The sequence below is a fragment of the Cebus imitator genome, unplaced genomic scaffold (assembly GCF_001604975.1).
Source record: "Cebus imitator isolate Cc_AM_T3 unplaced genomic scaffold, Cebus_imitator-1.0 Scaffold149, whole genome shotgun sequence".
Classification (NCBI taxonomy): Eukaryota; Metazoa; Chordata; class Mammalia; order Primates; family Cebidae; genus Cebus; species Cebus imitator.
This window is the reverse complement of record NW_016107464.1, coordinates 670,079-693,039: the sequence shown is the minus strand read 5'-3', so window position 1 is coordinate 693,039 and position 22,961 is coordinate 670,079. Positions and strand designations below refer to the sequence as shown.

The 22,961-nt window shown below is 41.2% G+C and overlaps 1 protein-coding gene across 3 annotated transcripts in view; it reads left to right on the top strand.

Moving 5' to 3' along the window:
• The window catches only part of KIF24 (kinesin family member 24), a 70,791-nt gene that overhangs the window by 30,827 nt on the left and 17,003 nt on the right, over positions 1-22,961 (top strand). For all 3 annotated transcript variants that reach the window (XM_017542957.2, XM_017542956.2, XM_017542955.2), the window contains 5 exons: positions 1,100-1,197; positions 6,660-6,875; positions 10,679-10,766; positions 20,714-20,835; positions 22,116-22,221. In XM_017542957.2, the coding sequence (XP_017398446.1) occupies positions 1,100-1,197; positions 6,660-6,875; positions 10,679-10,766; positions 20,714-20,835; positions 22,116-22,221 (630 nt within the window). The remainder of the gene's footprint in view (positions 1-1,099; positions 1,198-6,659; positions 6,876-10,678; positions 10,767-20,713; positions 20,836-22,115; positions 22,222-22,961) is intronic.

Sequence of the window (22,961 nt, the reverse complement as noted above, 5' to 3'; positions counted from 1 at the left end):
TTTTAAAAGACAGAGTTTCCCTCTCGTTGCTGAGGCTGGAGTACAATAGTGCGATCTCGGCTCACTGCAACCTCTGCCTCCCAGGTTCAAGCAATTCTTCTGCCTCAGCCTCTCGAGTAGCTGGGATTATAGGTGTCCACTACCATGCCTGGCTATTTATTGTATTTTTAGTAGAGTTGGGGTTTCATGATGTTGGCCAGGCTGGTCTCAAACTTCTGACTTCAGGTGATCCACCCGCCTCGGCCTCCCAAAGTGCTAGGATTACAGACATGAGCCGCTGTACCCAGCCTCTGTTTCACTTTTCTACTTACTGTGATACTATATTTCAATCACATTGAATCCTTGCTATTCCCTAAACATCAATTAATTAAAGTTAATTCCTTATGCTTTTCTGCTTTGACTCTGTTCATGCTTTCCCTGTGCCTGGAATACCTTCCCTCCTTCTATCACTCCCTTTCAAATTCTTCCTCTTCCCCCATGGTCCATTCTCAGTATAGTCTTTTTCATAATCAGGGGAAATACATTTTCCTTTGAAGTCCACATGTACTTTATCTTAAGATTCTTCAACCTTCTAGTCATTTGAATAGTTGTGTAGATTAACATTTTTAGAGGTAAGATAGGGAAATGCTAGGGTAATGTCTATATCCTTGGGCCCAAGTGTCTACTGCAACGTATGTGCTACCAGCTGATATTTATGGAATTAAAAGTTAAGCTGTATAACCTACAGAATTGAGATCTTCCCCTAGAATTCCTCCAAAATTCTAAATATACTAGCCCTAGTTGGAATACGAGGATAATCCCATGGAATTCACTTTCTCTCCTAGACCTAAGGAGGATTGGCTGACACTTGTGTTCATCAATTTATTTCTCTTAAGAGAAAACAAAAATTGTGTGCCTTAGTTTTTACCTTGTAAGAACATGTCTACAGATATCTGAAGAGGAGGCTCTGTCATTTAATAGTGATTGCTTATTTATCTCTGTTTGATATGGTCAGTTACTATTATTTAAAGATTTTTTTGGCGTTATCATCTGTTAACTAGAATAGTGATAAGAAAATCCAGGATGTGTCTCTTTCTATAAAATCAAATTTATTTTTCAGCATGTTTTTTATTTTGATGAAGTCTTTGGTGAGGCGTGCACCAATCGGGATGTATACATGAAGACTACTCACCCACTTATTCAGCATATTTTCAATGGGTACGATAATGATTATTTGCTTTTCTTGCTTTTTATTTTCTATTTTATATTAACTCACATTTCTTTATAAATATCACATGCTTTTTCAGTGCTTTTGACTTAAACGTAAATTTGTGTTTTAAGCTACTGAATTTAATTTAGATTCTTCTGAAAACATACAGTACCTCTCTAGGATTTACCAAACATTTAGAAATTTGCAGTAAAATTTCCTTTTACACTGATGACATTATTTCTCTGTGTCTAGTGGGAAAATATATTGTGATAGACAGTGAAAGGGTGTAAAAAAAAAAAGATATAAGCTGTTAACAATGTAATCCCATCAAAGTCCTCAGAAGAAAAAGGTTGAAGTGGTTGGAGTTAGTCTGAACTTCAATGATAAGAATTATGTATTCTGGCTATAGTTCAGTTAATTTTTCCATTGGAATCGGATAGATAGGTGAATATCACTTAACAACTTTTCACAGATGTATTTTTAAATTATTATTTACAATTAATAAACATTCAATGGGACAGGAATGAGCCTCTGTTGTGTATGTATTTAAAATATAGGCATGGGCCAGGAGTGGTGGCTTGCACCTGTAATCCAAGCACTTTGGGAGGCCAAGACAGGAGGATTAGCTTGAGCCCAGAGTTTGAGACTAGGCTGGGCAACATAAGGGCACCCTGTCTCCACACACACCAAAAAAATATTTATTTTATTATTATTATTTTTTGAGACAGGGTCTTACTCTGTCACCCAGGCCAAAGTGCAGTAGTGTAACTTGGCTCACTGCAACCTCTGCCTCTCGGATTCAAGCAGTCCTCCCGCCTCAGCTTCCTGAGTAGCTGGGACTACAGGCGCCTGCCACCATGCTCAGCTAATATTCTTGTATTTTTTGTAGAGATGGGGTTTTGCCATGTTCCCCAGGCTGGTCTCGAACTTTGGGCTCAAGCAATCCTCCTGCTTCAGTCTCCCAAAGTACTAGGATTATAGGTGTAAGCCAGGATGCCCAGCCTATAAAAAAATGATGTGCACCTTGTGGTCCCAGCTACTTGGGAGGCTGAGGTAGGAGGATCGCTTGAGCCCAGGAGGTCAAGGCTGCAGGAACTGTGATCATGCCACTGCACTCCAGCCTGGGCAACAGAGCAAGACCCTGTCTCTGTCTGTCTGTCTGTCTATCTATCTGCCTGGCTGCCTGCCTATCTATCCATCCATCCATTCATCCTGTCTGTCTAATCTACCTACTTGTCTATCTATTTGTTAAAATTGTAGGCATGGGCCGGACATGGTGGCTCATGCCTGTAATCCGAGCACTTTGGGAGGCTGATGCAGGTGGATCACCTGAGGTCAGGAGTTCAAGACCAGCCTGGGCAACATGGTGAGACCCTGTCTCTACTAAAAATACAAAAATTAGCTGGGTGCAGTGGCGCGTGCCTGTAATCCCAGCTACTTGAGAGGCTGAGGCAGGAGAATCGCTTGAGCCCAAGAGGTGGAGGTTGCAGTGAGCTCAGATTGCAGCATTGCACTCCAGCCTGGGTAACAGAGCAAGACTCTGTCTCAAAAAAAAAAAAAAAATTGTTAAGTATATATGATAGAAAATGCCAAATAGCCTGCTAGTGGTGCTGATTCCAGAGAATTTGACTGTTTTTTTTTTTTTTAAATCAAGGAATAATTTACATACAGTAAGATGCACAGATCTTAAGTATTCAGGTTTGATGAGTTTTGATAGTTGTATATACGTAAGTAACAAATATCTGTAACAAGACATGGAACGTTTTCATCACCCCAAAAAGTTCTCTTGTATCCCTATTTAGTTAATCCCTCACCTCCACTGCCAGGTCTTAGGTAACCACTGACTTACTTTCTGTCAGTATAGATTAGTTTTGTTCTACAATATAGAAACAGAATCATTATAATATATGCTTAGCATAATGTTTGCTTAGCATAATGGTTTTTTTATATTAGTACATGTTGTTACGTATATTAATGGTTTTCATTGCTAAGTAATATTCCCTTCTATGAAATTACCACAGTTTGTTTTGTCCATTCTCCTGTTGACAGACATTTGCATTATTTCCAGCTTTGGACTTTATGAATAAAGTATGAACATCCTTTTTTGTTTTTTAGTTTTTTTGAGATGGAGTTCTGCTCTTGTTGTCCAGACTGGAGTGCAATGGTGTGATCTCAACTCACTGCAACCTCTGCCTCCTGGGTTCAAGCAATTCTGTCTCAGCCTCCCAAGTAGCTGAGATTAAATGCATGCACCACCACGCCTGGCTAATTTTGTATTTTTTAGTAGAGATGGGGTTTCTCCGTGTTGGTCAGAACATTCTTGTACAAGTTTTTTTGTGAGCATGTTTTCATTTACTTTGAGTAAAAACCTAGAAATGACATTGCTGGCTCATACGATAGGTGTATGTTTATAAGAAAGCGTCAGTTGGGCACAGTTGTTCACACTTGTAATTTCATAACTTTGGAAGGCAGGAGAATCACTTGAGCCAGGAGTTCAAGACCAACCTGGACAACATAGTGAGACTCTATCTCTAAAAAAATTTAAAAATTAGCTGGGTGTGGTGGCACATGCCTGTAGTACCAGCTTCTTGGGGGGTTGAGGTAGGAGGATTGCTTGAGCCCAAGAGATCAAGTCTGCAATGAGCTGTGATCACTGCACTCCAGCCTGGGCAACAGAGCAAGACCCTGTCTCAAGAGGAAAAAAAAAGGGAAAATGTCAAACAACTTTTCTAAGTGTTGTACCATTTTATACTCCCAGCAGTAATGTATGAGAATTGCAGTTCTTCAACAACTGATATTGTCAGGCCTTGTTAACTTGTCTATGGGTATTAAATCATCTCATTGTAGGTTTAATTTGAATTTCTCCAATGCCTAATGATACTGTGCTTCTTTTCATGGTTTTTTTTTTTTTTTTTTTTTTTNTTTTTGAGATGGAGTCTCACTGATGCTCAGGCTGGAGTGCAGTGGTGTGATCTTGGCTCACTGCAACCTCTGCCTCCTGGGCTAAAGTGATTCTTGTGCGTCACCCACACGAGTAGCTGGGATTGCAGGTGTGTGCCACCACACCCGGCTAATTTTTGTATTTTTAGTAGAGACGGGATTTTGACATGTTGACCAGACTGATCTCGAACTCCTGGCCTTAAGTGATCCACCTGCCTCGGCCTCCCAAAAGTGCTGGGATTACAGGCGTGGGCCACTGTGCCTGGCCCTTTTCGTGTTCTTACTGACCATTTAGATATCTTCATTTGCCCATTTTTTGGTGTGTTTTGTTATTGTTTTGTAAAAGCTATTTAATTTTTAAAATTTTATGAGCAGGCTAAAAATGTGAAACTCCTCTTAAGTTCAATTTCTTATACACTAAATCTGGGGAATGCTTTTTGAGGAGTAAGTTTCTAACATAGTTAGAATTTGAATGTTAAGACTTTAGTAATAACAAATAAGAGTGGCAAATTAAGTGTATTAATTCTTCAAAGTGTAATAAGATTTTTCACACCTGTATTTGTTGCTTTTTGCAAAAGCTTATACCTAAACTGTTCAGAAAGTAAAGTAGATACTATTCCTTCCTCTTACTCTGCTGGATCTTCCTTAGTGTGTTCAAATTTTTCTCTTATAATTCTTTTCCTAATTCTACCTCTGCCAGTGTCTTTAGAGTACCCACACTGCTGGGAGCCAGGGTTCAAAAGGCAAAGAGTTATGGTCTCTGCTCCAAGCAGCTTACATCTAATTAACTCCCATGTCTTGATTCTCTCTTATCCATGGCTCCCTTGCTTTTGTCATTTTACTCTGTTTTCTGCCTGGCTTCAAATCTTCCTGTGTACTCATCTCTCTGCCCACCTCCAGTCTCCCCCATCCCTGTCCATGCTGTAAATCAAAGAAAATGACCCAGGCAAGTCTCAATCACTGTACATTTATTTGTCAAATTTAAGAACGAATGCCCAGGAGACAGGTCTATACCTTTCTCCAAAGACAATTTTGAGGACCAGGATGGTCTCGATCTCTTGACCTTGTGATCTGACCACCTCAGCCTCCCAAAGTGCTGGGATTACAGGTTTGCATGACCCAGTTCCCAGCTTGACTTTTTTCTTTGGCTTAGTGAGTTTGGAGTCCTGAGATTTATTTTCCTGTCACAATGCATAGACTTTTTTCTTGCTGCAAGCAGTTACTTTTATCATTAATCCATGAGATTCATGTTTAAGACTGTAACAGCTCTGAGATTATGTTCATTCTCTACTCACTGTGTAGGTGAATCCCACAATACTCAGATAATCTTGGTCTCCAACTCCTCATAACACATACTGTGATTGACAGGCTGGTCTTCCAACTCCATTCTCCACCTCTTATTCTGAAATTCTTCACACTCATAGAGGGTGTGTATGCACACATGTACACACATACAAGAGCAATGCTTCTCACTTAGAATCATAAGACATCAAGACTGGAAGGGATTTTAGAAACCAAGTAACTCAATCTACTGATAAAAGTGAAAACTGAGGCCAAGAGAAAAGTGAGGAGACTTGCCTAAGGTCATATAGTTAGTTAATGGCAGGGCAGAAACCAGAGCCCAGGATTTTTTTTCCCCTCAAGATTTGGTGTGCCTGCCACTACCTCTGCTACTGTGGCCTCTGCTCACGCTCTTCCTGCTCCACAGTGGAAGCTCTCTGATTTTCAGTTTCAGCCTTCAAACCCCCAGCCCAATTCCTACTCTTGTGAGTCCTTCCTCAAATCCTTTATTTACATTGATTTCACCTTTATCTAAACTTCCTTAATTATGAGTCGTCACTACCATCCTACTTATCACATGATCTATTATTTCTTGTATTTAATTCTCTATTCTTTCACTAAACTTAACTGTGGATCCTCTAAAGCACCTAGCATGGGGTAGGAACTCAGTAAATGCTTATTGGCTAAGTGGTTTCATTAAAGCCCTTGTTTTATTTCTCTTACTGGTTCTATAAGAAAATTACTATAAGAAACTCAGGCTGGGTGTGGTGGCTCATATCTGTAATCCCAGCACTTTGGGAGGCTGAGTGGGCAGATCACTTGAGGTCAGGAGTTTGAGACCAGCCTGGGCAACATGGTGAAATCCCATCTCTTCTAAAAATACAAAAACTAGCTGGGCGTGGTGGTGCACACCCGTAGTCCCAGCTACTCAGGAGGCTGAGGCAGGAGAATCACTTGAACCTAGGAGACAGGTTGCAGTGAGCCAAGATCGTGCCACTGCACTCTAGCCTGAGTGACAGTGAGACTGTCGCCAAAAAAAAAGGAAAACTCATGTACTGGTTTGAGAATTTTTTTTTCTCTTCCTGTGTTTTTATAATGTAAAGTCCTTTTCTCCTTAAAGGTTTATATGTTTTTAGCTGAATTTTCTCTAGGATTCTATGTTTGCATTTGACCTTTGTCATTAAAAATCTATGTGTAAGTTAATACTTCTCTTAATATGCATAAGTAATGCAAATTATCTTTTCCCCAGAGGCAATGCCACTTGCTTTGCTTATGGACAGACAGGTGCTGGAAAGACCTATACCATGATAGGAACTTATGAGAACCCAGGATTGTATGCTCTAGCTGCCAAAGATATCTTCAGGCAACTAGAAGTATCCCAGCAAAGAAGGCATCTCTTTGTGTGGATCAGCTTCTATGAAATTTACTGTGGACAGCTTTATGACCTCCTAAATAGAAGAAAAAGGTACTGAATCAGAGTGGGAAGGGATAAATCTGTTCATCACTGTTTTAAGCCAGAGTCCTGGAGAATCACTGAATCATGGGCTTTAATGAGACGCTTTGGTACGTTAGTGCCCTTTTGTGAAATGAGCGTTCTGCATCAGGAGGCTCATGCATCCTGAATTTTTTAGCCATTAATTCAGCTATAGGAAAATGTAAATTAGATTTTCATTAATATTTTTTTAAGTGTTCAATATTCTGATGTCTATCAAAAGACTTTCCTTTTTATTTTGGTCTATTAAAAAGGTTAAAATTTCAGGAAGTCAGGAAATCAACATGTACTTAAACCCCTTCCTGTTCTTTTGACCTATTATACTAGAAAAACTATAAATAATGTTTTCCACTTTCTCTTGGTTTTCCTTTAAATAATCTTAAGGTAAATGCAATGATAGTTTTCTGATATCTGTAAGAAGAAAAAAAGTCTTCTCATTAGAATTTTAACCCTTATTAGGCTTAAACTATTGCCCTCACAATATAATATAGTAATTTAGAAATGTATTCCATAACTTTACTTTTAAACACCTATTATATTTTTCTGGCATGAAGTTTTGTTTAGGTTGAAACAGATGACTTAAACTGAGTAAGAGGAAAAAGAAGTTGTGGAGGAAATGGGAAAATAGGGAGGTTAGAGGGAGAGGGGAGGTGGAAGGATTAAAGGTTGTCATAGCAGAATTAACCAGACTTGAGACGTGGGAGGAGTGAATTGAGGCTGAGCCTGCTAGAAGGCGAGGGAAACCTAATCAGCTTGAGACTAGCCTCCCAACAAAGGTATCCAAGCCTCTGTGGAGCTGTCCAAAAAGATGCACAGGCTTCATGTGCTCCAAGCAAGCAGTGGAATGGGGAGTGGGGGAGCAGCTCCAGTTCAATAGGAGACCATGATAGGGCAGGCCCCCATTGTAGATGGTCACTAGGGTAGCAGAACTGGAGAAGCCAGCAAGTGGGCTTAGGCTGGCCACTCTCCTATAAACTATTCCATTGAAAAGGACCTTCAGATATGCCACTTGAGATTGTATAGGTGTTCAGAGTTCAGTCCTGACAAAACAAGTGCGAAATAAAAGAGGGTGCTACGGCTGGGCGCGGTGGTTTGCATCTGTAATCCCAGCACTTTGGGAGGCTGAGGTGGGCAGATGACGAGGTCAAGAGATCAAGACCATCCTGGCCAACATGGTGAAACCCTGTCTCTACTAAAAGTCCAAAAAAAATTAGCTGGGCGTGGTGGCATGTGCCTGTAGTCCAGCTACTCGGGAAGCTGAGGCAGGAGAATTGCTTGAACCTGGGAGGCGGAGGTTGCAGTAAGCCGAGATCCTGCCACTGCACTCCAGCCTGGCAACTAGCAGCAGAGTGAGACTCTGTCTCAAAAAAAAAAAAAAGAGGGTGCTACTCTGGGGATGCTTGAGGAAGAGTCACCTTTCTTTTTTACCTTCTTGGTGTTGACATCTAGAATTAGCTCAATCACAGCTTCTCCATCAAGCTCCAACTCCCTCATTAGGAGCCCTTTCCAGTCAGAATGCCCACTTCCCTTAAAGAACAATTGCCATAGAATAAAAGCCATTGCGAGAAGAAAAGCCATTGTGCTCCCTCGCTGGCTCTCTCTCTCTCACTCTCTGTATGTGTGCGTGCGTGTGTGTGTGTGTGTGTATTGTTTGGGTGAAGGGAGGTTAGGACATCCAGCTCTTTCTGAATGCATTTCTTTAACGAATTGCTTAGATTATTGCCCTGTATATTTGCATTCCTCAGTTGTAGCAGGGGATAGGCATATATTAACTCCTGGGTTTGACGCTTCTCTGAGGCTCACTAGGGAAGACCCATGCTTACTCTACAAGTGTCATGGCCTGTGGGGAGATATATATATATATATATCTCCACTTAATTGGCTAATATAATCTCTTTATTTCCTACCTTTCTGGGGCTTCTGAAATGTTCTAGTCCATTGATGGCATTCTTTCCTGTTTATGCTGTTATGCTTTATCCTGTCGATTTTTTTTTTTTCTTTTTCTGAGGCAAGGTATTGCTGTGTCACCCAGGCTAGAGTACAGTGGTGCCACCACAGCTCACTGCAGCTTCATCCTCCTGGGCTGAAGTGATCCTCCCACCTCAGCTCCCAGATAACTGAAACTACAGGTACCTGCTACCATGCCCTGATAATTTTTATTTTTTTGTAGAGACAGGATCTTCCTATGTTATCCATGCTGTTCTTGAGCTCCTGGGCTCAAACAATTCTCTTGTGTAGGCCTCCCAAAGTGTTAGGATTACAGGTTTGAGCCACTGTGCCTGACCGATTTTTTAATAAGATATATTTTCTATAATAGTGGGGCTTTGACAAGGGTGGACAAAAGTATGTATTTTCAGTCTGCCTCTTAAACTGGAAAACAAAGCTTAAGGATCCTTAATTCCTAGAAGTACAGGATAAATTGTTTTTATACCCTTGCATAAAGATTGAAGTACATTTTAGGCTGTCCATGAGGAATCTTTCAGGGGTGAGCTCAGAGATTAAGGCCTGGGAAATATGTTCAGGAATGACAGCAGGGCTCTTAAAGTTAGATCTTCCTTTTTTTTTCTTTTTAAACAGAGATGGGCTCTTGCTACATTACACAGGCTATAACATAGTGACTATTCACAGGCATTATCACAGCATACTACAGCCTCAAACTCATGAGCTCAAGCAATCCTCCTGCCTCAGCCTCCTGAATAGCTGGGACTACAGGCACACAGCACTGTACCCAACAGCTAGATTCTTATACTCCAGAAACCTGACTAATAGATTTGTTTTCAGAGAGATTATGAGCATTGGTGAGGCTGTTTGCCTCCAGTTCTTCTGTAGAGATCTGGAAAATTGGGATGAAGTATAGACTGAGAAAAAAATTATATTTGAGAAAATCATTCTTGTATTTTAAATTATGAAGTGGAATTCCGTTCTTAGCCCCCTAATCAGTATCTTATTAAGGGGGAAAATAATCTTAGAGTCTTTGATAGATTCAACATGCCTCTCAGTAGATCTGGTTTAATGATGATGGTAGACCATAACCATTTATTACCTTAAATGCAGGCCTAAGGCATTCAGATGCAGCCCAGCTCTTCCTTGTTCCTTTATAAGATGTATCAGGACTCTTTACATTGAAAATAAAAGAAAACCCCATGTATACTAGCTTATGCATTTAGGGAAATCATTGGCCCAAAAAATTAAAAAGCTTAGAGGACATTCAGGCTTCAGCATTGTTTTACTCCAGCAGCTCAGGGATGCAATAAAGACCCAGTTTATTTGCATGTCTTCATTCTGTCTTCTGTGTTACTAGTTTCATCCTGAAACCAATTCTCTTAGAAGATACAAAATGGTTTCCACTGCTCCCAGGGCCAGAGGTCCATATGCTTCACATCCAGGGACAAAGGGAGAGCATCACATCACCAGGCATCTAACAACCAGAGACCAGGACTTTATTTTGATTGGACCAGCAGAGATCCCATGTCCACTTCTGAACAAATCACAATGTAGCCAGGAATACATCATCCACTGATTGGCATAGGTTTAGATTATGTCCTCATTCTTTTAATTATAGCCAGAGATGTTGATTTGTTTTACAACAATCAACAACCACCCCTGAATCGTGGGGCTAAGGTCAGGAGGGTGGGGTTGCAGGGAAGAGAAGCATCCATCCCACTCAGACAGAAAACTGCTGCTTAATAGAGGAATGGTGGAATGGTTTCTGGGGAGGCAAGGACAAAGTCTGTTAGAGTAGCACCATCATACTAACCACGTTCTTGCATCTGCAGGCTCTTCGCAAGAGAAGATAGCAAGCACATGGTACAGATAGTTGGACTACAAGAACTTCAAGTGGATAGTGTGGAGCTCCTCTTAGAGGTAATTAATTCTTCCTTCTTTATTACTCCACTACAACAGTGTAAGTACATGGGACAAATTCATTTTGCTAAGCAAGTACAGTGAACTTATATTTAGGCAAAGGGCAATGACAAGCACACCACATCTGTAAAATGTGAATCCTTTTCTGAGAGAATAGCTTGTTTCTCTATAGGGTTGATGGCACAATGCCACAGTTAGTGGGAGGTAGGGTATGTGGGAGAACCTAATAGATTAGAAAGATACTACCAGGCCAGTTGCTTTTCTTTTTTCTTTTTTTTTTTTTTTTATAAGGTTGCTCTCTCTGTCTCTGGAGTACAATGGCGCAATCTCGGCTCACTGCAACCTCTGCCTCGAGGGTTCAAGTGATTCTCCTACCTCAGCCTCCTGAGTAGCCGAGATTACAGGCACCTACCACCACGGCTGGCTAATTTTTTGTATTTTTAGTAGAGACAGGGTTTCACCATGTTGGCCAGGCTGGTCTGAATTATATACTTTAAAAAACTGAGCCAGGTGTGGTGGCTCACACCTGTAATTCCAGCACTTTGGGAGGCCAAGGCAGGCAGATCATTTGAGATCAGGAGTTTGAAACTAGCCTGGCCAACATGGTGAAACCCCATCTCTAGTAAAAATACAAAAATTAGCTGGGTGTGGTGGTGGATGCCTGTAATCCCAGCTACTAGGGAGGCTGAGGCAGGAGAATTGCTTGAACCCAGGAGGTACAGGTTGCAGTGAGCAGATATCATGGCATTGCACTCCAGCCTGGGCAATAGAGCAAGATTCAGTCTCAAAAAAAAAAAAATATGAGAAAAGACACTCACTGAATGAATTAATGTATTGATAACACTATTCTGTTATCATTTGCTTAAAATTAGGTGTTTAAAGGACTATTTAATCTTCAAATAACAGGGTTTGTGGGAATTTTTAAAAATTGCTTTTTAAAAATTAAGACTTGGGACTTGAGTGTGTGCAGTAGCATGGTGGCCCATCATTAGTATGCATCTTTTTCTAAGTTTCTTTTTCCTGAGACAAATACTGTAGGTAAATTTTGCTTAAAGGATGAGACTTCGCTTTGCGTTATTAGATTCCTGGGTCCTGGGATCCAAAATCTGAGTATAGTGCCCAAGTGTGTCTGTTTTAGAGGGTCACCTAAGAGCCTCTTTCTAGTGATTACAAAGGTAGGCACAGAACAAAAGTGTGTGGGACATGCTGAAGGGCTCCCCTCGGGCTGTGACCATTCTCCCCAGAGCTTCCTCCACTGTGGAGTCCTAAGGAAATTTTTTCTCATATTCTGTTTGCTGTGGTCCTCTTGCCCCTACCTCCAGCCATTCCCTCATTTGGGCAGGAACATCAGGTGAGCCTCGTCCTCAGGATTCCTTTGTCACTGAAGATTAGACCAATTAAAGGGGAAAGAAGCAAACACTAGGAAGAAGACTCTTTTACTTGCCTTTAGGCCCTAACTGCTGGCAGTCTGGTGTTGATTCAACCCCTCCATCCTGGCAGAGTTTATGGCACTGTTTTATTCTAAAATATGGTTCCTAAGCAAAGCAGAAAAAAGTTTCTTGTTAGTCAATATATTATTGCCATTGATACCCTCAGTCCGCAGTACATATGGTATTGTACAAGGAGGAAGCCAGCTGAGATCAAGGTGGAAAGTTTATATAATTTATGGATACCTGACACAGTTATCCTCATAAACATTTATTGACTCAAGAAACAACAGCACTTGGTAACTCAGGTGTCACATTTCACTCTCAGGTGTCACTGTTCATACTCATTCAGGTATCACCCATGTGTTTGCTCAGGTATCACCCTCAAGTGTCATCTTTGAGTGTTACCCTCTCAGATCACCCTCAGGATTACTCAGGCATGGCCTGCCTGCACAACTGGTAGCTTCATTATTCTCATGGGATTGTTCTACAGGACATTTCTCCTTCCAAGTGTGTTTGATTACCTGGTCTTGCCAATGCAAGCACCAGAACGTCATCTTGCCTTTACAGAGGACTCACTGCCTCATCACATTTCCCAGATTTGGAATTGACATTTTGTTAGACAGTTAATGGCATTTTTTCAGTTTTAAAGATTCACAATTTTTAAGTCATTCCTATACCCATTTTATATAGTCAGAGGTATGCATTCCCAGGAATTTTGATAAACTTGTTTCATGTTTTTATCATTGCCTTGGCTGTACAGTGCCATGTATCCTTGAGCATATCCTTTACCTTTCTGAGCCTGAAACATGTAAATAATGATAGATGATTAGTTTGCATGATGGGGAGAAGGAAATGAGATAACATATATAAAATTTATAGCATGATGCTGGCTCAGTTTTCCACATGTATTACTCTTTTTTTTTTTTTTTTGAGATGGAGTCTTGCTCTGTCGCCAGGCTGGAGTGCAGTAGCGCAATCTCAGCCCATGGCAACTTCTGCCTCCCCAGTTGAAGTGATTCTTCTGCCTCAGTCTCCCAAGTAGCTGAGAATACAGGTGCCTGCCATCACACCCAGCTAATTATTGTATTTTTAGTAGAGACGGAGTGTCACCATGTTGGCCAGGCTGGTCTTGAATTTGTAACCTCGTGATCCACTCACCTCGGCCTCCCAAAGTGCTGGGATTACAGGCATGAGCTACCATGCCCAGCCTTCCACGTGTATTATTAAGTCCCTGAATGATGTTTTCCAGCACCACCACAGTTTTGTTTTTTTTTTTTTTTGAGACAAGAGTCTCACTCTGTCACCTAGGCAGGAGTGCAGTAGTGCAATCACGGTTCACTGCAGCGTCAGCCTCCTGGGCTCAAGCGATTCTGCCACGTCAGCCTTCTGAGTAGCTAGGACCACAGATGTGCACCACCACACCTGGCTAATTTTTTTTTTAATTTTTTGTAGATGTTGCCCAGGTTGTTCTTAAAGTTCCTGGGCTCAAGTGATCCTCTACCTCAGCTTCCCAAAGTGCTGGGATTACAGGCATGAGCAACCAAACTGCGCCCAGTTTTCATTACTTCCTATTGTAGCGGATTCTTATTTTAATATTCACATAACGTGTTATCTCTAGAGAACCTAGATTTAGAAACTTGCCCAACAGAGTTTGGTTAGGAAAGGAGTTTGAGAAGGAGGAGGCAGAGGAAAAGGGGGCCTAGTAGTTTTAAAGGTGACTGCATTAATTTTGCTCACCTCCTAGACTTGCATTTCCCCCAAATAGATTCTCTTTCTCTTTTTCTCTTATCTGCTTCCTTCCTTCCTCTTTTTTTTTTTTTTTTTTTTTTTTTTTGTTTGCATTGGGGAGCCTATGGTATTTCATGTTGATCTTCAAATCTATACTTTTCCATGAAACTCTGATTGTTTTACATTTATGAAAAAAATAGTTTAAGTTTTAGAAGTTTATACAAAGATGTTAGTTCTATCTTTTTGTTTTGTTTTTGAGACGGAGTTTCACTGTGTTGCCCAGGCTGAAGTGCAGTGGCGTGATCTTGACTCACTGCAAACCTCTGCCTCCCGGGTTGAAGCAATTCTTCTGCCTCAGCCTCCTGAGTAGCTGGGATTACAGGTGCTCGCTCCCATGCCTGGCTAATGTTTGTATTTTTAGTACAGACGGGGTTTACCATGTTGGCCAGGCTGGTCTCTAACTCCCAACCTCATGTGATTCATCTTGCCTTGGCCTCCCAAAGTGCTGGGATTACAGGCGTGAGCTACAGGGCCTGGCCTCTTTGGTATCTTTTCAAAAATTAATATTTATTGAGAACTTACCATCTGCCAGTCGTGGTACTAAGCGCTTTATTTATGTATTATCTTTTTTAGTCCTAATAACCTATGTAATTCCTATTTTATTTTTGAGACAAGTATCTAGCTCTGTAGCCTAGGCTGGAATGCAGTGGCACTATCTTGGCTCACTGCAATCTCTATCTCCTGGGTTCAAGTGATTGTCTTGCCTCAGCCTCTCAAGCAGCTGGGATTACAGGTACAGGCCGCCACACCTGGCTAATATTTTTATTTTTAATAGACACAGAGTTTCACCATGTTGGCAAGGCTGGTCTCAAACTCCTGACCTCAGGTGATTCACCTCTCTCGGCCTCCCAAAGTATTGGGAGTACAGGCGTGAGCTACCACACCCAGCTGTAATTCTCATTTTATAGATAAGAAATTGAGACCCTTAAAAGTTAAGTGACTTGCAGAAGTCTGCATAACCGTATGGTAGAGCTGGCATGTGAACCCTGACAACCTGACATCAGATTTCACCCTTTTAACTGCTGTACTTTGGTGGTATGTCATTTACAAAAATGTGATGACTTTGATATTCACAGACTGCCTCATTTTTACTCCTCATAGCTCAGGTGCATTATTACATAGTTTCTGGAAGGCATGACTATAGCAGGCTGTTATTGGAAAAACCTGGACCAAGGGACAGAAATTCCTCATGCCTTCTCTAAAATATATTTAACCAGGAAAGGGCATCTCAACATGTTAGGTCTCTGAGATGCACTCAGAGATACCTAGTACGTTATGGTATACAAGATGCAGTGAAAAACCAAGTTCAAAACTCTGTAACACAGTCTCAAAAGCCAGTCTTTCCTTGACATTCTTGAGGAAAAAACCACAGGGCCACCCTTTGTATTTCCTGTCAGTATCCACATTTGCTTGCAAAGTATGGCCTTGAGGCCTCTCTGAATTCTCACTAGGTCTCAGTGGACCAGCATCATTAGTAACATGATTACTCTCATGTAGAAGAGGATACCTGGCTTCTACTCCTGGCCTGATCATATTCTACCTATGTGACCTTGTATAAATCACTTAGCTTCTCTGTGTTCCTTTTCTTATCATTCAGACATATTGCTTATACAAATGTAAAGGTTTGAGACCTTCCCTGTCTCCTCATAGGATTTGTAAATGACAAAATTAAAAAAAGCAAAAGAGCTGTGAGAAACCTAAAACACTAAAAGGGAATATACCAGAATTTTATAATCTCTAGGATTATGGGAGATATATATGTTCTTCTTTATCCTTTTCCTATAATTTCCAAGTTTTCCACAGTAAGTTTGTCTTTTCTAATAACAGAAAAAAAGAAGTTTGAAAAAAGAACAATTCCAATCTCTGATGATCCATCAGCATTGCACCCCACCCTATGTAAGCATGAAGTGAAAGGGAGAGAGATATGCCAGGGCCAGGAGGTGCATTTAAACTGGGTGGTTCAGTCACAGCCCTGACCTTAAGTGTCTTACCCAGCATCTGAGCTTAGTTAGCAGTGCTTTTTTCTCAATACTTGCCATATCTAGGATACAGGATTATCACTGTAACTCCTACAATTTCATTAGCGTAAAGGTGGTATCCATATAGTTGATGATCTAGCTTTATAAATTAGCAGATTCTTCTCTTTACAAAAGGATTCATCATGTTGTCTCTTTAAATTTTTAGCCAACTTTTTACAAAATGTGTGTGTTTAAATACGATTTTGAATTTTGATTTTACATCTCACATACAGTTAATCTTTAGAAACATACTATTGCTTAGATTATGGAAAAGCTATTTTTATTTAATTAAATTTCTAAAAAGCAACTGCTACTACTTGTTAAGATATTTTATGTCTTATTGTTGAAGTTTGGCTCTGTCAACTTTTGGATTCTTAATTTGGAAACTGTGACCATGTTCAATATGATTTAAATTAAAATTGTGAGATATTGAGAAAAAAATGAAAGGACTTTCTCCTCCTCCTCCTCTCCCTCCCCCTCCCTCCCTCCTTTCTTCTTCATTTTTGAAATGGAGTTTCTCTCTTGTTCCGCAGGCTGGAGTGTAATGGCACAATCTCCAGTCACTGTAACCTCTGCTTCCCGGGTTCAAATGATTCTCCTCCCTCAACCTTCCAAGTAGCTGGGATTACAGGCATGCACCACCACACCTGGCTAATTTTTGTATTTTTAGTAGAGACAGGGCTCTACCATGTTGGCCGGGCTGGTCTCAAACTCCTGACCTCAAGTGATCCACCCACCTGGGCCTCCCAAAGTGCTGGGATTACAGGCATGAGCCACCGCACCCAGCTCTTATTCTTAATTCACTGCAAAATAAATGAATTTATCGTAAGTGCCCCACAGGGTAGTGAAAACCACATGGACTTTGGAGTCAAATATACTGGATGTGGAATTTGGCTCTGCCACACAACAGCTGTTTGACTGTGAACAAATCAACCCAAGTTTGTTCCTCAACTGGAGATGCTGAACAAACTCAGAGGAACAAACTCAGAGGTTCTTAGGAGGAGATACTCTTCATATTCACCTAACATTAGGCTGCTGTGAGGATTCTACAAAAAAAAAAATTTTTTTTAATTTTAAAAGATGAGGTCTTGCTATGTTGCACAAGCTAGGCTTCAACTCTTGGGCTCAAGCGATTTTCACCTTGGCCTTCCAAAGTGCTGGGATTATAGGCATAAGCCACTGTGCCTGGCCTCAAATAATACTGTTTTTTGTTGTTGTTGTTGTTGTTGTTGTTGTTGTGACACAGTCTTGCTTTGTTGCCTAGGCTAGAGTGCAGTGGTGTGATTTTGGTTCACTGCAACCTCTGCCTCCTGGGTTTAAGCAATTATCTTGCCTCAGCTGGGACTACAAGTGCACGCCACCATGCCTGGCTAATTTTTGTATTTTTGTATTTTTAGTAGAGCTAGGGTTTTACCATGTTGGCCAGGCTGGTCTGGAACTCCTGATCTCAGGTGATCCACCCACCTCAGCCTCCCAAAGTGCTGGGATTACAGGCACTTTGTCACTACACCCAGCCAATAAAATATTGTTGACTATAATTACCCTGTTCTCGTATCAAATAGTAGGTCTTAATTCATTCTTTCTATTTTTTTGTACCTATTAACCACCGGCCCCACACTGCCCTTCCCAGCCTCTGTGGTAATCATCCTTCTACTATTTATGTCTATGAGTTCAATTGCTTTGATTTTTAGATGCCACATATAAGTGAGAACATGTGATGTTTGTCTTTCTGCCCAGCTTATTTCCCTTAACATAATGATCTCCAGTTCCATTTATGTTGTTACAAATGACAGGATTTCGTTCTTTTTTATGGCTTAACATAATGATCTCCAGTTCCATTCATGTTGTTACACATGACAGGATTTTGTTCTTTTTTACGGCTGAATGGTACTTCATGTGTATAAGCATATTTTCTGTATCCATTCATCTGTTGATGGACACTTAGGTTGCTTCCAAGTCTTGGCTATTGTGAACAGTGCTGCATGGGAGTGCAGATTGTGTTTATGTTTTATTTTCTGGGACATATCCTTAACTTAAAACTTCAAAAAAAAAAAAAAAACACTAAATCTTACAACCTTTTATTTTATTTAATTTATTAATTTTCCCCCCTGAAACTAATAACCTGATAGTAGGTGATTATTTTTTAAAAGATGGGATTTTTGTCCTCTAGGCTGCCTCAGCCTCCTGCCTGGGACTACAGGTGTGCACCACAGTGCCCAGCTAATTTTTGTAGAGATGGGGATCTCACTATTTGCCCAGGCTGGTCTTGTACTCCTGGGCTCAAGTAATCTCCTGCCTCAGCCTCCCAAAGTGTTGGGACTACAGGCATGAGCCACCATTCCCAGCTTAAATCTTACTACCTTTTAAGTAAAATTTTTACTTTATCATATTTTAAATTTCCAAGTGCTTTGTCTGTTCCCTTTTTTGGTTTGGTGTTCATACTGGTGGCTTTGGCTTTCTATTCATGTTTAAGTATGAGGGACTACAAAAATAATAGTCACAAAGTTTGTGTGTCGGAGGTGTGCTTGCTGATCACTAAGCTTCACCATAGGTTGAAAATTAATTGGCTTTGCAGGGGAAGTCCCCAAAATGTAAACATATGAAGGGCTTGGGAGTTAGAGTTTCTCCAGAGAATTCTGGCTGAGGGCTAATGTTGCAGAACGCTGGCGTGTTGCTTAGGCATAATCCTTTTTTCAGTTCTTTCACTTCACTCTGCCCTACACTGTGCCTGGGGCTCTTAGTGCTTTTTGGTCTCTGGTTCACATTTTCTAGAGACTATACCTTCTGCCTCCTGCACAGGGTAGAGATGAATGGGGAATGTTTCACTGAGGGTTTTACTGCTCTGGTCACTGACTCTGTGTATCTTTGCCTTATCCTAACAGTACCTGGTGCTTCCAGAGTCTGAGCCCCTCTTAGGGGTCCTTATGAGCTGATAGACTGACTCTCCTCTTTCCTACTTAATTAGTTTATAACTTCATTCCTGGCAATTACCATCCCTTCATTATCTTTCCACATTCTAAAGTTTCATTGAAATATATGACACCTATAGTCCCAGTATTTTGGGAGGCCGAGGTGGAAAGATTGTTTGAGTCCAGGACTTTAAGACCAGCCTGGGCAGCATAGTGAGACCCTGTCTCTATTTTTTTAATTTAAAAAAAAAAGAAAAAATATGTTGTCCACTGCTACTCCCTTTCCTTTTATTGGCTTTAAAGGTGTATATGATTTTAATTTTTTTTTTTTTTTTGAGACGGAGTTTCGCGCTCGTTACCCAGGCTGGAGTGCAATGGCGCGATCTCGGCTCATCGCAGCCTCCGCCTCCTGGGTTCAGGCAATTCTCCTGCCTCAGCCTCCTGAGTAGCTGGGATTACAGGCACGCGCCACCATGCCCAGCTAATTTTTTGTATTTTTAGTAGAGACGGGGTTTCACCATGTTGACCAGGATGGTCTCGATCTCTTGACCTCGTGATCCACCCGCCTCGGCCTCCCAAAGTGCTGGGATTACAGGCGTGAGCCACCGCGCCCGGCCCTTAAATTTTTATTTTTAAATTTTTTTTTAATTTATTTTTTTTGAGACAGGATCTTGCTCTGCCATCACAGCTTACTACACCCTCAACCTCCTGGGCTCAAGCAATCCTCCTGCCTCAGCCTTCTGAGTAGCTGAAATTATAGGCATGAGCCACCATGCCCAGCCTAGATAATGTTTTTAAAGTTCTTTTGGCCAGCTGCAGTGTTTCATGCCGGTAATCCACCACTTTAGGGACCAAGGAAAGAGGATTGCTTGAGCTCAGGAGTTCAAGATGACCCTGGGCAACATAGTGAGACCATGTGTCTACAAAAAAATTTTTTTAATTAGCCAGGTGTAGCACTGCACACCTATAGTCCCACCTACTCAGGAGACTGAGGCAGGAATATCTCTCAAACCCAGGAGGTCATGGCTGCAGTGAGCTGTGATCACACCACTGCACTCCAGCTTGGGTGACAGAGCAAGACCCTGTTTCAAAAAAAAAATTTTTTTTTGCGTTTTTTATTCTTAGTAACTAACACTCATACCCCTGTCTAAAATCAGGGTAGCATGTTCTTAAATGACTGTGTTTTCAGTGGCTGCAGGCCAATCCTGAGGCTTCACCTCCCCTGCCCCATTCCATTATAGCCAGAGGACTGCTGTTAGTCTTCACTCCCAGTCTAGGGTGAGTGAGGATTAGTGTCAAGGGAAATCATGGGCTCATAGTAATCACAGTAACTCATCATTTCCATATTTCTACATCAGGCCCGGTCTCCTTTATGACTGCATCTTGGTAAAACAGGTGGATATGATTAGTCATTCTGTGATGCACATTTATGTCCTTTGCCTCAGTTACTAAGATAGATGAGTTTTATGAGACCTTGCTTTGGAGCCAGTTATGCCCTGGGGATTTTAGTTAGGCTAAATCCATCAAAGATAGTAAAAAGAGTATATGAGATCAAGAAGTAAATTAGCTCTTGAGCTATGGAATGTTCTCCCACAAGATTAGTATTTCATATTGTTTTCATTGTCATTGGGTACTAACTAGGTATAATTTAGTGTTTAAGCAGTTTTCCACCTGGACAGAAAAAAAACTGCAGTGCGCTAACAAAATTATATGTCTGCTCTCTACTGCTCTTAGCCAAATCTTAGTAGCCAGAGGATTTTGTTTATTCCTCAGGGAAGTCATCCTATGGATTTTATTTTCAGGTGATCTTAAAGGGCAGCAAGGAGCGCAGCACTGGGGCCACTGGAGTTAATGCAGACTCCTCCCGCTCCCATGCCATCATCCAAATTCAGATAAAAGATTCAGCCAAGAGGACATTTGGCAGGTGAGCTGGAAATATTAGGGAGTTGGTGTGTCTACCTTTCCTTTAATGTGACTTTGAAGTATGTTTTCTCAACAACAGGATTACCCTGCCACCATGGAGTTCTTCATTGCCGGGATACAGAGTAAGAGTTGTTAGCCCTGAAATAAATCATTGTACTAAAGTGCCATCAGTTGATTAACCATGAAGTAATGACCTATTGTTGGTCAACCCTAAGTTATTAAAAGGGACATTGATTGCTTCTAACATGAAAAACAGTTTCAGCAGAGAAATAGTAGGGATTGCATCTCGGAGAGCTTACAAGCCAAAAAAAAGGTGAGGGGAGAAGATTAATTCATTCTTCTTGAAAGAAGCCATAAGACAATTGGATACATTCATTGCTTCTCTGGTGCTATCTTAGCAAATACTCTGCCATACTGATGGATGAGCCTATCTCATCTCTGAGTAATGAGTGTTTTTCTTTTCTTTTCCTTTTTTTTCTTTTTTTGCTGGAATGCTGTTCACAAAAGTTTCTATATAATTACCTAAGTGGTCACTTAAGTGATTAGCATTGTGGTCATTTAGCCTTTAGCCTTTTGGGAAGAATGTTTTATCAATTTTAGTCATACTTTCTCATAAATAATTAAAACCAATAGATGTGTTTGAGTGGACAGTACCAGCATCAACTGACAGATCAGAATCTCATGATACTCTTGGAAAGCTGACACTTATGTTTGTTTGTTTGTAAGATAGGGTTTCGCTCTGTTACCCAGGCTGGAGTGTACTGGCATGATTATAGTTTACTGCAGACTGGAACTCCTGGGCCCAAGTAGTCCTCCTGCCTCATCCTCCTGAGTAACTGGGACTATAGGTGTGCACCACCACACCTAGCTGATGTGTGTGTGTGTGTGTGTGTGTGTGTGTGTGTGTGTGTAGACAGGGTTTCTGTATTTTGCCCAGGCTGGTCTCGAATGCCTAGGCTCAAGAGATCCTCTCGCCGTATCCTCCCAAAGTGCTAAGATTACAGGTGTCAGCCACCGTCAGCCTACCAGCTAATTTTTACAGTTTTTTAAGGGATGGGGTCTTGCTGTGTTGCTTAGGTCTAGAGCTCCTGGCCTCAAGCAGTTCTCTGCCTCAGCCTCCATGTAGCTGGGTTTATAGGTGTGAGCCACCATACCCAGCTCAGTAATATATTTTCTTTCCAGGGGATGGGCCAATGTTAATTTCTTCCAGAGGTCACAGAATGCTGACTGATACAAAAATAAAGCTTCACAGAAGTCACTCCTGCTGTGTCTTTTCTCTAGGATCTCTTTTATTGACTTGGCTGGCAGTGAAAGAGCAGCAGATGCAAGGGGCTCAGATAGACAGACAAAGATGGAAGGTGCAGAAATAAATCAGAGTCTACTGGCTGTAAGTAGTTCAAAATCTTTAATCTAAAAATCCTTCATGAAAGACTTTGCCTGTTACATACAGGCAGAGTGGATGAATGTGGGCAGCAAAGCAACTGCCCTGTTCTTATATGGTAATGGAATGCCAGGGTTGGAGACAGAGGCTGACCAGACAGACTCACACTTCTAGGCCACTCTTCTCTTCTCTCCTTGCTTTCTTTTCCCCTGGTCGATCCATGCCAATTAGGAACAGAAATATTTCTGCAGTTGCTGAATTGGTAACTCCGCTAAGCTTTCTCTCTAAGCTTTAAAATTATATTAATTTTTTAAACATAGAAAAGTAGAACAAATGGTATAATGATCTCCCATATACCCATATACCTGTCAGATTCAACAGACTCAACAGTTACCAACATATGAAAAAATCTAACCAACCCCTTCCCTCCCCCGGTTAGATTATTTTTTAAATACAATCCGGCCAGTGTGGTGGCTCACACCTGTAATCCCAGCACTTTGGGAGGCCGAAGCAGGCAGATAACTTGAGGTCAGGAGTTTAAGATGAGACTGTACAACATGGTGAAACTCCATCTCTACTAAAAGTACAAAAATTAGCCAGGTGTGGTGGCGCATGCCTGTAATCCCAGCTACTCAGGAGGCTGGGGCAGGAAAATCACTTGAACCTGGGAGGTGGAAGTTGCAGTGACCTGAGATCGTGCCATTGCACTCCAGCCTAACTGACAGAGTGAGACTCAATCTAAAAAA